General features: G+C 35.8%; 1 protein-coding gene across 8 annotated transcripts in view; it reads left to right on the plus strand.

Annotated features, from left to right (window-relative positions):
* Positions 1 to 14,633, plus strand: part of SLC7A1 (solute carrier family 7 member 1) — a 68,187-nt gene that overhangs the window by 37,395 nt on the left and 16,159 nt on the right. For all 8 annotated transcript variants that reach the window (XM_074216135.1, XM_074216133.1, XM_074216130.1 and 5 more), the window contains 4 exons: positions 1,394 to 1,777; positions 3,921 to 4,076; positions 6,114 to 6,288; positions 13,421 to 13,545. In XM_074216135.1, the coding sequence (XP_074072236.1) occupies positions 1,408 to 1,777; positions 3,921 to 4,076; positions 6,114 to 6,288; positions 13,421 to 13,545 (826 nt within the window). In that variant the 5' untranslated portion in view covers positions 1,394 to 1,407. The remainder of the gene's footprint in view (positions 1 to 1,393; positions 1,778 to 3,920; positions 4,077 to 6,113; positions 6,289 to 13,420; positions 13,546 to 14,633) is intronic.

A 14,633-nucleotide genomic window follows, 5' to 3' on the forward strand; every position in this document is an offset into this window, starting at 1 on the left:
CAGTTTAACTAAAGTGGACAATCTGTCAGCAAGTCTAAAGTATATACAGCATCTTGCACCTGTCTCTTCAAAGAAGGGAGAGGGCATATTTTCTTATATCTTCTTTGTGGCCAAGATGTCATTGTAATTATTTGAGCACTTTATATTTCACAAAACATTTTACTTAACACATTTTTGTGAGGCAGACAGCACAGATACCATTTAATAGGTGGGGGAATTGAGGTAAAGTGAAATCAAATCAGTTAGGCTTCAAATCTAGCCAGTTCTTCTGCAAGTTCAACCTACTTCTATTATTTATACTTACCCTTCCAAAGGTGCAAGTGTGGTAAAAATAATAATAATATGTAGACTAAAGGTTAATTTATCTGCTTACCCCTAGGATAATGATATAATAATCAAGTCTTGTGTCTGTATCATATTTAAAAGGTACTTTTACATCTCAGTTGATCTCTAGTGGAAGCCCTGTCTGGTAGCCAGGAAACTGAGTCTCAGAGAAGGGAAAATACCTACCTTGTCCAAAATTTTGACTTGCTCAAGATGGTAAAAGGCAGGCAGGACTAGTATATAGATTGATCAACTTCCTACCCTAGAGTTCTTATGTCTAAGTCTAGTTTTCTGATATATACTTTTAAGGACTGTTCCTGAATTGAATGGGATACTGTGTACCTATTAAAAAAATGACTACATTTGTGTGGTCACAGCTGGCTTTTCAAAGAATACTTTTCCTTCTAATATCTTTGAAAGATCCTTTTTTTTCTGTGTAGTTAGTTTATATTATCTACAAACACACCCCCTTTCGATTTAGCAGTGATTGAACAGTGGCATTCAGAATCACTGGGATGGGGTGGGTATGATGGGGTGGAAACATGCTAATTATTGAGAAATGCGTTCTGATAAATTGTCATTGTTCTTTATATATGAGGAAACTGAGACAAACAGGATTAAGTGACTTGCCCAAGATCACCCACCTAGTGAGCATCTGAGGCCATATTTGAATTCAGGAAGAGAAATCTTGAGGCCAGGTCTCCTACTTGATCTAGAATATAGTGTAGTGTAGTATAGAGAGCTTTTATCAGAAACTTTACCAATGTGGATTGTCATGTACTCTGCAACTTATCATAGGCCGATAGATTCAAAGTTAGAAGAGATCTTAAAGGCCATAGTATAGAACTGGAGAGTTGCCTTGGGGTGCTGAGAACTTATAAATTATATGATTTGGCCTAAATCATACAGTCAGGATGTTTAGGTGGGATTTGAATAAAGGTCTTCCAGATTATGAGACTGGCTCTCAGACCATTGTATCATATGCTGATTCTCATTGTTAGCAGTAGAGGTAAAAACATTATGTAGACAAAACATCAACGGTAATGATATCCTTTTCTCTTTTGACCAGATTTGAACAGTACCATGGGGTGCAAAGTATTCCTCAATTTTGGACAACAGTTGCTGCGGCGAAAAGTTGTGGATTGCAGCCGAGAACAGAGTCGACTGTCCCGCTGTTTGAATACTTTTGATTTGGTAGCTCTTGGTGTTGGCAGCACACTTGGAGCAGGGGTCTATGTATTGGCCGGAGCAGTAGCCCGGAAGAATGCTGGCCCTTCCATCGTTATCTCTTTCCTCATTGCTGCATTGGCCTCTGTGTTGGCAGGACTGTGTTATGGAGAGTTTGGTGCTAGGGTTCCAAAGACTGGTTCTGCTTACCTCTACAGTTATGTTACTGTGGGTGAGCTCTGGGCTTTCATCACTGGTTGGAACTTAATACTCTCCTACATCATTGGTAAGTAGTTTTAGGACCAGAGCTATAAGAGTGATGCTTTTAGGTTTGTGCTTATAAGCCAGAGCCCTATCTCTTTCTCCACTAAAATCTCAACCTTTCTATTCTTGTGTTGGAGTTGACCCTGTCTGTAATTTTGCCCACTGGAATTTTAGACTTTGGTGAGGCTAGAAACCACCATGTTGTCTTGAACCTTCTCATAATGTATAGCAATCCAGGAGAATTTTGCTGGGTAACTAGGCTCTATTAATGATAATTTGATTTTTTGCTAATTTGACACAGTATAAAATGAGTTTTTGTTTTCTTCCTGATCCTGTTAAATATGATTGATAGGGCTGAGTGGGTCACAGATAGTGCAGTATGCTATAGGGGAGCAAGGGAGTCCCTGACTTAGCTATTAAAATTCAGCCTCTTCTCTCAGTCTGTGGGTGAGGAGGCTACTGCTTTAACAAAGGCCCAGCTGGTGGAGAGGTCAGTGGGTTGAGTTTTTCAACTTCACTTCAATGCCTGCAGTCTCTGTTGATAGCCAAAACATACTTTATTCTTAAAAGTTTAAAATGAAAATTAGTGATGGAGGATATTTTTTAAAAGTTAAACATAAATTTATTGCCATAAATATATTTAACATGCCATAATTTATAAACACAGTTATATGAAATGGCCCATTATATTTCTAGGGGGCGGGTTTGGATGGGGAGTGGTAAGAAAAATATTTGTTGTGAATTGTCTGCTCTTTCTTGACAAACATAAAAAACCCTCAGCCTTAGCAACTAAAAACAAATGAGGCATGTTCAGGAAAGGGCTTGTAGTTTCATCGATATAGGTTATTCTGTGGTGAGGAAACTCCATTCACCAATGCAGACCAACCTCTTCTCTGCAGTTTAGTCCCACGAGCACTGAGAAGGTTAGATGATTTGCCCAGGAGTACGCAGCCAGAGAAAGTGTGTGTGTTTCTTCCAGGGTCTGGAATCTTCTAGGGTCTATCCACTATGCCATTGTTGTCTCATAATACAGTATTATAAAACTTTCAGGTCAATAATGTAATTTTAAAAGTTCAAACAATAGGCTGAAAAAAATAAAAAGAACTTCTAGCTTTGGGAAAATTGTAGATCTCTTTATGTGTATGTGGGAAATATTACTAAGTTAGGTTTATGGCTTTGAAAGATAATATTTATAACAAGGTCTTTATAAGTTCAATGTATATTGAAATACATAGTTAACATAATTTTTATAACGTTAAGCAACCTGATATTTCTCACTTCCATATTTCTATTCATATTATGTTTATCTTCAGAGTTACCTTTGAAAGTTGAAGATCGCTCTGGGTTAATATTTTAATTTAAATAATCTTTTTTTTTTTGGAAAAACAACCACAAAGAATTTATTGATGGGTGTGGGAGAACAAAAGAAATTTCCATATTTATTTGGCACCCAATGGTGCCTCCATTTATGTACTTGTCATTATTGTGAAATGGTATAAGGAGGGTCTCTGGGTAGCTAACTTCATCAGTACATTCTAAGTCTACCATTTGAAACCTGAGTTGGCTGGGACCACCATGAATCTCTTATTAATTCAGTGGGGTGAGCAGCATCTTAGACAGTTGTTGACCTTTCTATGAATAAAGCAATGAGTAGAATGCTCAGAATATTGTTCTGAAAAACTGAATATGATGAGCCAGTCTCCCTAGGAAAGGTTGAGACCTGTAGATGAATGACCTTGCCCTCTTATTTTTTTTCTGGAGATCAATATTGATAGTTTGAGATTTGTGAAGTTGGCATTCTGGAAGGGATTTAGACTCCCAGTCTTTTAATTTTAGAGACTCATTGAGACAATCAATGAAAGTTTTGTTTTTAAAGTAGTAAACTATAAAACCAATGAATAAAAATTTAAAGTACATATTCCATGCCAAACACAGCAGAGCCAGGAAGTGGAGGCTGCTACTAGCTATTCCAGGAACACAGAATTGCCTAGAACCATTGGCTGGAATCTACTTTTTGCCTTTCAGTGTTCTATTGGCTGGCTCTTGTCTGACATGTAAATGGGTGTATTTCACAGCATTGGCTGCATTGCCTGCATTATGCTTAGACATGAATCTTAGTGCATTCTTTTCTATGAATCTTCTTTGGTGATTACATCTTTTGACAGGTACCTCAAGTGTCGCAAGAGCTTGGAGTGCAACATTTGATGAACTGATAGGCAAACCTATGGGAGATTTCTCCCGAATGCATATGTCTCTGCATACTCCTGGATTAGCTGAATACCCAGATGTATTTTCTGTAATTATCATTCTCATTCTAACAGGTAAATGACTACATAAAAAATAATCTTGAGTAGCTATTTATATAATAAGCACTTCTAATATTTTCATTATCTTAGCCAAAAACAAGAGCTAATAAATCACAAGGGCTAAAACTACAATGCAAGTCTTTTAATGATATATGCACCAGGTAAAAGCCAGAGTGTAGGAGAGTAATTAGATATCCTGCACCCCATCTCCCCCCCTCCGCCACTGAATTCTGAAGCATTCCCTGACAATGTTTTTTTAATTTTTCAAAATTTAATCACCTCTATATAGTTTATTTGCTTTAAATATGCAAAGCAGGAGAGAATGATTCATGTTCAGGTATATAATATCAAATTTATTATTATTTATTTTGGGCTGGGTTTCTGACTCATTAAAGATTTTTTTGTTAGTTGTAAGTATAGACTGGCTTCTTTAATACCTGTAGCATTAATTTGTACATGCCTCTCTGTATTCAAAGTCCCTAATTTTACTGGTAAGCAGAGACCTTGAGAGCTTGAGTAACTTGCCCTAGATCACACAACTAGGTTAAGTCAGCTTCCAGTTCTCTAAATGAAGCTGTCTATCTGTGGAATAAGATTTTTCAGCAAATATTTTGGTTTCAATGGCACAAAAGGATACAAATTATTTAGTAGAGCTTCTTTAAGTGAAGTTGTCAAGCTTGCTGATCTTGCTAATTGATAAGAGTTTGCCAGCCAGCAAAATGTGGAGCATTATGGGGGGGATTGTGGAACCTGCTCAAGAGTGTCTGTTTATTTAATGGAAATATTTGTTTTGTGCCCAGCAACTTTCAAAACATATCTTTAAAAAGAATTGTGCTAAATATTAGCCTTCATCACAGAATTAAGAAATATTTCTGGAAAACAGTTTGTCTGGCATATAAATTCTTTAGTCATCTCTAATATCAACATGGGATATTTTCCTCTGTGTGTTTTCCTGTGAAAAGGAGAGATTGATAAAAATTTTTATAAGATCTAAACCACATGTTAGAAGGCAAAAGTAGGTCTTATTTAAGGTTCACAAAGTTTTGATGGGCTTAAAAAATCATCTGCCATTATTTTGCTTGTCAAGAGATCTAAGTCATATATCATGGGCTACTTTCAGTGGCTTAGCTAATAGATCAGCCCCAAATCTCAGCAAATTGAAACTTGAGAGATTTTTATTTTAATCTTGTAAATTTAAGAAGGAGTCAACATTGAAGAGAGCGTTGTCGAGGAGGAGAATAGGACTATTTTCTTCAGGGTTATTGTGAGGCTAAACACGAGATATTTGTAAAACTAAATGCTGGCTATAATAATGATGATGATAATGAAAATAATAGTTATTATATTATACCTGAACATGAATCATTCTCTCCTACTTTGCATATTTAAAGCAAATAAACTATATAGAGGTGATTAAATTTTGAAAAATTAAAAAGCATTGTCAGGGAATACTTCAGAATTCAATGGGGGGGGAAGATGGGGTGCAGGATATCTAATTACTCTCCTACACTCTGGCTTTTACCTGGTGCATATATCATTAAAAGACTTGCATTGTAGTTTTAGCCCTTGTGATTTATTAGCTCTATCATCACTTATCCTTGCTAATTCGACATCTGTTTCTTCCTCCTTAAAAAGGAGGTTAATCCTAAAACACACTGTGAAATAATGGAAAGATTATTGGATTCAGGAGACCTGGTTTTGATGATTTGCTAACTGGATGGTCTTGAGCAAGTCACTTAAATTCTCTCTTGCTTGAGTTTATCTGTAAAATTAGAAGATTAGAGCTGGAAGGATTTAGACTCCCACCCAGTCTTCTAATTTTAGAGACTCATTGAGACAATCAGTGAAAGTTTTGTTTTTAAAGTAGTAAACTGTAAAACCAATGAATAAAAATTTAAAGTACATACTCCATGTCAAACACAGTATTAGATCAACCCTGATACAAAGAATGAAACAATGACTATTCTTAAGGAACTTATAAAGTAAAATATTGCTTGCATAGTGAAAATACTATTTTTTAAAATATCATGTTTTATTTGTGCATTTTCCCAGCACTTTTAACTTTCGGCGTGAAAGAATCAGCTATGGTTAACAAAGTTTTCACTTGTATCAATGTTCTCGTCCTGGGCTTTGTCATGGTGTCAGGCTTTGTGAAAGGATCCATAAAAAACTGGCAACTTACCAAAGAAGATATAATGAATTCTAGCATCAGTATCTGTTTGAACAAGTAAGTGGTAAAGTTTGGGATGTGTATGCACATGTATAGACTGCTCATTTTCTAAACAAGTCAAATTTATGCTCGTAATGTGTTTAATAGAACAATTCATGTTATCACATGACATGAGACATTCTTTTTTAATCTCATTCTAGCAGTGAGTTCTAGCAATATTCTTTTCCATAATGAAGTATTACAAAGGTATTTTTAATAATGTTTGGAATGTGTTTTGGGTATATTATTCAGTAAAACTGTAAATTCACACGTATATATGGAGAGTTAATTCCTCATTTAAATTTTAATATTGTGTAGGTTCACCAAATGACCTCTGTTTCCTTTTAAATCTCCACCCTAATTATTTCAATCTTAACTTCAGTTACAGCACATTTTTCTATTTCATAACATGGTAATACCCTACTTTTATAATAGATTTCCTCCATTTTGAGCTTTTAATTATGATGGCTGGACCAAAAGGAGAAGGAGCATCTTTTTGAGATAGGAACTATTATTTTTCATGTTATTTTGAGATAGGAACATATTATTTTCTTTTAGGTTTTTTTGCAAGGCAAATGGGGTTAAGTGGCTTGCCCAAGGCCACACAGCTAGGGAACACATTATTTTCAAATAGTTCTAAACAGATGTATAATTTGTTTTGGAAAAATAACATCGAGTACCTAGGACAGTGCCTTGCAGATGATAGGGGTGTGTGTGTGTCTGTGTCTGTTGATATTTTATTTCCTCCAATTACCTGTAAAAACAATTTTTAGCATCTTTAAAAAAAGCATTCCAAATTCCTTCCATTCTTCCCTCTCTTTTCTCCCTGAGTTAGTAAGAAATCTCTTAAAAGTTCTATAGCACACATTAGATTTTTTCTTTAAAAAAAGTTATTCATTTTTCATACCTTTTTTAGAATCTTAATAATTATCTGTTGAATAAAAAGATGAGCATCTTATTATGTGTCTGAGGCTTATTTGTAATAGGGCTTAATTAAAATTAAAGGAATAACTGTCCTTAGTAAAAACAAGATGATACTAAGACTAATGCACAATTAATATGATTCATTTTTCAAATAATATCTTTCTGAGGCCTACTTCTACTGCAGAGAAAGGGGCATTCATTCCTTGGTAATATTCACGTCAAACACATTGGTAACCCTTCATTTTCTCACATATTAATACAGGCTGGAGAAAAGCCAATCAGAAGTATGCTTTCAAGTAATGGAGTAAGAATGAAAAAGTTTGTAGTAAATATTTCCACTTGATATCCTCGGGGCATAGTGAAATGCAAAGCATCTCTCCTGATCACTGTTTGCTTATACCGATTTGACTTTTGTACTTGTCAGCAGATTTTTGTTGTTATTCAGTAGTTTCAGTCTTCTCTGACTCTTCATGACTCCATTTCAGGTTTTCTAGGCAAAGATATTGATGTTATTTGTTATTTTTTTGTTCAGCTCCTTTTACAGGTGAGTAAATTGAGGCAAACAGGGTTAAGTGACTTCCCCAGGATCACACAATTTGGTAAGGGTCTGAGGTCAAATTTGAACCCAGATCTTCCCGAGTCTGGATCTGCTGCTCTATCCACTGTCTGGGAGAGCACTTGCTCCTTATTTAGTATGTCTTTAGGTGTTAAAACGTAAATGCCTGGAGCTAGCTTGGGATCATAGTTTGCATGATGCCACCTTTATCTTTATCAATATTTAAATTGTGAATCTTTTTATCATTCATCAGAGCTTTGCCTACCTCCTCAACAGCCCAGGAAAATTCATTTCAACTAACAATTTCATTTTCATTAACCATTCCTTCACTTTATGTTCCATCATTGATGGATGGCTAATTGGGCAAGGAAGGCCATTTTTCAAACTATGGAATTTCTGTGATATCTAGAGGGGTCCTCATTTTTTTTTAGTTTTTTTTTTTTTGCAAGGCAAATGGGGTTAAGTGGCTTGCCCAAGGCCACACAGCTAGGCAATTATTAAGTGTCTGAGACCGGATTTGAACCCAGGTACTCCTGACTCCAGGGCTGGTGCTCTATCCACTGTGTGTCACTTAGCTGTCCCCGAAACTACTTTTTTTAAAGATAGTTTTAGTATATCATGTTTTCAAATTTTATCAACACTATCTTACATATTTTTCTTTATCGTATAATAGATCTATTTCCTAAGTATTTAGTGTCGCCCTCAATTGTTTAACAATCTTGTATTAGCTGAAATCAAGCGAATTACAGAAGCTTCAGAACAGAGTTGGATGTAGAATGAAGTTTGTGTTTTATTGATGTTGCTACAAATACAGAGCTTTTTTTCCCCTCACTCTCAATGAGAGAATATTTCTAGCTATCCATGGAATAAGAAATTGCTACGATAGCATGACTGCATTTATCAATCTGCTGTTGTTGTTTTTTTGCAGTCTACACACTTTTCTCCATTTCTTTTTACTTTATATTCCTTTCTGAATAGGTTATTTCCCTCTTCACTCCTCCCCAGCTATCCTTTGCAACAGTAAAACAAAGGCATGTGGGGGTGGGGTGGGATCCAGCAAAACTGTATCAGTGGATTCTGACAATGTTCCACACCCTTAGCCCCTTATTTTTTGTCCATGATCTGGGAGAGACATACTTTCTGATCTCTTTTTTGCTATTCTGTGACATTCCATGTCCCACATGTCTGGAAAGTTCTTTCCTCTCATTTCACTACTTCGTGAAAGTCATTTTTCAAGTGACTTTTTAAAAGTGACTTACCCCCATTTCTGCTCTTCTTCTCTTTCTGTTTCTCTAGCGGTTTAACCTTTTCCTTCTAAGTTTATCTTCCATCTACTTGTGTTTTATCTTGTTTTTAACAACTGATTTGTATGTTCTCTTTCTCATTAGAATATGAACTCCTTGAGGGCAGGGACTACATTTGCCTTTTTTTTTGTATCTATAGAGCTTAGCCCCTTACCTCACATATGGTTTAATAAATGCTTGTTGATTGATTGATTTATTGATTGATTGATGCTGTGGTTGTCAATTAAGGGGGGGGAAGAATATGAGATAAGCAGGCTTTGAATTATGTATCAATGCTGATCCTGCATCTTTGAATAAGAGAAAGAGGGAAGGACTGATGCTATCAATTTTTCAATTCTGGTGCTATCAATTTCAATGAAATTTAGAAATAGATCAGTATTAACCAGGGAACCAGGGATGGAAAATACGTCACCCCAACATCTCTTGAGGGCTTCTGGAACTGTTTGATGCAGGCAGGATGGCAACAGGCCATTCTTGGGGAAAACCCTTAAGGGTGAAAGAAACCAAATTTTACTTATTAAATTAGTTTTTCTCTTTCCCCTTGAGGGAAAATCTTTAGCAGAGTGCAGATGAATGAACCCCACAAAACAGAAATAGAGTTGATACTGAATATAAGCTTCTTTGGGGCATGGTCCTTTTTTTTAACCTCTTGCTTTCAACATTATCAATATAGCTGGGGTCTGTGGGCTTGAGTTTTAAAAACTCTTTTGATAACTATCATTATAATTGGTTTCCTTTTTAATTCTACATATTTTGTTTTTGCATTTAAAAACATTATGAGAATAGATTTTACTAGATTCCCTAGGGGATCCATAAAGTCAAGGAAAATTCCCATCCAGAAAGTAAACAAGGTATCTGTTTCTTGAGGATAGCATTTTTTCTTCAAACTTAATGTGTTTTTTTTCCTTCTTAGACTAAACAGGATTTCTGGGATTAAAAAAAAAAACTGAACTAAACGAAAAAGTAAATACACATATCCCAGGTTATGAACTCTTATAAGCATTTGACCCTATGATGTTGAGACTCATAAGATAACTTTTCGTGTTACTTGTTGAGCCAATCTTCTTTTAGAGTGATAGCCTTTCTTGGGGGAGGGGGGGAGGGGAATGTAACAGTAAGCTAGATTTCTCCTACTGGCACAGCATCATTTCCTTAAGACACAGAATTATTGGGTGAGAGAGATTGCATAAATATTGGTTCATGTTAACTTCTGGTGGTGGGGGCAGGCAGGAGAAAGAAACGCAGATTTCCTACAACCTTAACTGACCCTCAGAGCCCTTTCCTGACTTACATATCAAACACATTCTTGGAGCTCTTTCTTCCTTTCCCCCTTTCTTTTAGTTATAGTCCAACTACCTGACCACCTAGAGTGCAGTCTAATGAAATTCTTTTTGCTTCAGCTTCCAGGCTTGGTGTTAATTTCCTGTGCCTAGCCCTTTCCCACACTTTGATCTTCCTCGTAACTGCAGTTTATCTAGCAGGATTCTTAATCTTGTTTTGTTTTGTTTTTTCATATTTTGATAACTGTTTCAATATAGCTGCTTTCCTTTGTAATCCTATGTATTTTATTTTTATTTATTTAAAAAAACATTCTGAGTTCTGCCAGATCTACAAGAACCTTGCATCCAAGATGGTGCCATCTTGGAACTTATAGCTCTATTGTCTTTGAACCTTTTTTTTCTTTATCCTCATTTAATGTTTTTAGTGTACTTGTTCTTTTCTTTACATTGAAGATAAAAGTTATAGAATTGTTCTTTGTTTCTTACTCCTGGAAAGAATTCATATCAAATAAATCAATAGCAATCCTTAATTTGCTTGGTGGAAGAAAGGAAGTGTGGGATTGCTGAGCATCCTTGCAGCTCTTATGTCCTCTGCCTGACTTGGCAATTATGGGAACATTGGAGTACAAAGCACCTTTGTTAACATATTTTCTTTTATTCTCATCAATTCTGTATCTATTTGAGATTGAAAGCTTCCTTTTAGAAGGAGACTTGGCAGAAATGACTCTTGATTTTTTAAGTCTTTTTTTTTTAAGCCTTCCTTTTGTCATCCCATGTTGTCACTCCTGAGTTAAAGCCTGGCTAAATCCCACATTTGATTTCTTTTTAAATGTTTAGCTGTCTTATATTTGTTTTTATCATAAGTTTAATGGAATCCAACACTCCAGGGTGTGCATTCCTTAGCTTTTTGTGCACACCAAGGGTGTGTTAATGCAGTTGAAGCTTGGCTTTTGGGTATCAGGAGTTGTGTATATGTTGGCTGAAGAACTAGCTACCCCCTGCTGTGTGGTCTTGCTTACTTATTCTCTGGTCCCGAGTATCTCATGATACTCATTCTTCCTTGGCTCCCAAATTCAACCTGTTGCCAAATTTGGTCATTATCTCTTGCATCTACTCTACCTTCTTTCAATTTCCACCATCATTTTACTTCATACATAAACTATTGCCATAATCTAGTTGTTTTAACATATAGTTATTTTAGTCATAATCCTAGGCAAGGTCAATTTTTAATGAAGTGGTTTCCTCTGCAGGAAAACAGCACATTTTAGTTCTTACCCTGTCGTGTATTTAAGTTTAAAATACATATGACCAGTGGTTCATAAAAGTTTAAATTGAACTATAGAAACATACTTAAATTGGTAAAGTTTGACCCCAAGCTCTAGTACCTCAAAAGCTATTTTAAAAAAACTACTGTTCATGTTATCTCCCCCCCCAAAAAAAAAAAATCAAAGGAGCAATTTAGATACTATTGGCAAAGCCTAATACAGAGAAATTTTTTAAACCAGTTTATTAGTCCTATTAGAAGTAAGGTTCATGAAATTAGGTGGTTATGACTTTAAACATGTTAATAGCATTGTATTATGTAATTAAAGACTCTTTGTCCTATGACAGTAACCTATTCAGTAGTTTTTGTCTGACTCTTCATGACCCCATTTGGAGTTCTCTTGGAATTTTCTAGAACCTTAATTGACCCAAAGAGCCCCTTCCTGACTTACATATCAAACATATTCTTGGAGCTCTTTCTTCCTTTCCCACTATCTTTTAGTTATAGTCAACCATCTGGCTACCCATAGTGATTTGCCATTTCCTTCTCTAGCTCCTTTACAGATGAGAAAACTAATGCAGGGTAGAATGATTTCTAGAGAATCAAATTTTTGCCTTTCTTTTTATCCTCAGCACTTAATTTAGTACTTTAATGAATGCTTGTTGACTAGTGATCAACTAACTGAAATGGTAATAAAATGTCTGGGGAAAGTGGTTGACAAACTATTTGACTTGTATCTAATAAGGCTATAGGATAGAAACAGATGAAGGTGTTTATTTGAAGCATTGTAAAGCAAAATTAAAAAAAATAACCTTACATTCCCACCCCAAAACAAAATTAGTCTACTTTTGGATAGCCAAAGGACCCGAGTCACACTAGATGACTTCATAGTGAAATGAAAGCTCCAAGATTTCTGAAAAGACTTACCCAGTACCAGCTTGGAGCAAAAGTAGGTGAAGAATTATTGGCTACTGGCTATGTCTCAAGCAAACCAGAGAGGTCAGATAAAAATAGGAGGATTATAGAATATCATCTCTTAAAAGCTGGAGTCCTCCCTGGACAAGACAAAAGCAGAAAAGAAATTGAATTCTGGACTGAATTGAACACCCATTTTAAATCCAGAAGTTGTGCTAGTCAAAATACATGTGGCTAAGGGGCAGCTAGGTGGCGCAGTGGATAGAGCACAAACCCTGGAGTCAGGAGCACTTGAGTTCAAATACGGCCTCAGACACTTCATAATTACCTAGCTCTGTGACCTTGGGCAAGCCACTTCACCCCATTACTTGCAAAAATCTAAAAAAAAAATTGCATATGGCTATACTTTAGATTCACTGACTGTCCTTAAAGGAGATTTAGGGTGGGGGTGGGGGGTTGGCTGCAGTTAGGAGGACTGGTCTGCTCCCAGAAATCAGAATATACCACTAGCTCTAGAGTGAGAGATGTAAATTTCCTTTACCAAGTGTAATGGGAAAGAGCTATGGGGATGGAACAGTCATCTGTGAGTATAGGTATCCTCCTTCTTTCCTTTATGTTGTGATTTGACCACAGAGCCCTTGCTTTCTCTGTCAAGTGACAAATAGCATGGCACAGTATCTTGAACATGCAACCAGAAGACTTGGGATCAGGCCTCACCAATTTAAATTTTTTTAAGAAATGTTACATATTATTGTTGTTGTTGTTATTATTATTATTATATTATTTAGGAATTATGAAATCCCTGTATCTGGCAATGAGCTTAATAACTATTCTGGATTGTTGCTTTTATAGTAGTTGAAACATGTAGATTGGAACTTAAGTAATATTTGTGTTTTTCCCTCCCCAGTGAAACAGTAAGTGACAGCTCCATTGGTTCTGGTGGTTTTATGCCTTTTGGATTGGGTGGCGTCCTGTCAGGTGCAGCTACCTGCTTTTATGCTTTTGTAGGATTTGACTGCATTGCAACCACAGGTAAGCATATGGGTTTGGACACTCTGGCCATGGGCTATTTTGGGAACTGATGATTGTTAGGACTTCTGACTTATTCCTCAGTTAATTGTATATCTGAATCATAATTTGTCTTTCATTTAATATGCTTAAAACTCTTACCATGCATCTTAATAGATTCTAGTGTTGCAACTTGCTATTTGTTTGATTTCCAGTTCAAATGATAAAAAGAAAATTACTAGCAGAATCAATGATTTTGAAAGTCAATCATATAGTTTCAAGTCCTTAGATATGATTCAATGGAAGTATAACCAGTTACATAAAACTTTACTCTGTTAAAGCTTATAACACTTTCCTTTCCTGTCCTAAATTGCTTACTCACTACAGGTGTGGAAGCTACATCATGCTATTCAAGATTTTATATTTCTTCTCATCATTTGTCCCCAAATTTCAGAAAAAAATACCTTATTACTGGAACTAAAAGTCTTAATATTCTCATTCTCAAATAATAAACCTTATACTCATTAAATAGAAATTGAATCATTTAATAAACTTCAAATAACATGAAAGGTCAACTAATGATTATTCAGGGGCCTGGATTGACCTGCTCCCAAATCATCAACAAACATTGAGTATCTACCCCCATAAAAAGCACTGTGGTGCCATAAAATGCAAAAAAAAAAAGTGGGAATCAGTCTAATAGGATGCCATTTAACTGCCAGGTCAGCATTGTAGACAAGAAGGTCCCATGGTAGTCCAAAAGAGAGATTGGGCATGATCAGAGACTTCATGAAAAATGAAATTGGATCTTTGTGGAGGAAAGGAAGGAAATGATCATCTTTACTAAGTATCTACTATGTGCTAGTTACTTTTTGTTTGTTTTTGCAAGGGAGTGGGGTTAAGTGACTTGCCCAAGGTCATACACCTAGAAAATTATTAAGTGTCTGAGGTCAGATTTTAACTCAGGTCCTTCTGACTCCAGGGTCAGTGTTCTACTCTTCTATAAAAAAAAGTGTTTTAGGAAGACAAGTCAGATGAGCTAGAATTCAGTTACTTACTGGTCATTTATTTAATTTTCCTTATCTGAGCTTGTTTACTAGGGGTGAGTTATG

Source organism: Macrotis lagotis, chromosome 1 (assembly GCF_037893015.1).
Source record: "Macrotis lagotis isolate mMagLag1 chromosome 1, bilby.v1.9.chrom.fasta, whole genome shotgun sequence".
Lineage (NCBI taxonomy): Eukaryota > Metazoa > Chordata > Mammalia > Peramelemorphia > Peramelidae > Macrotis > Macrotis lagotis.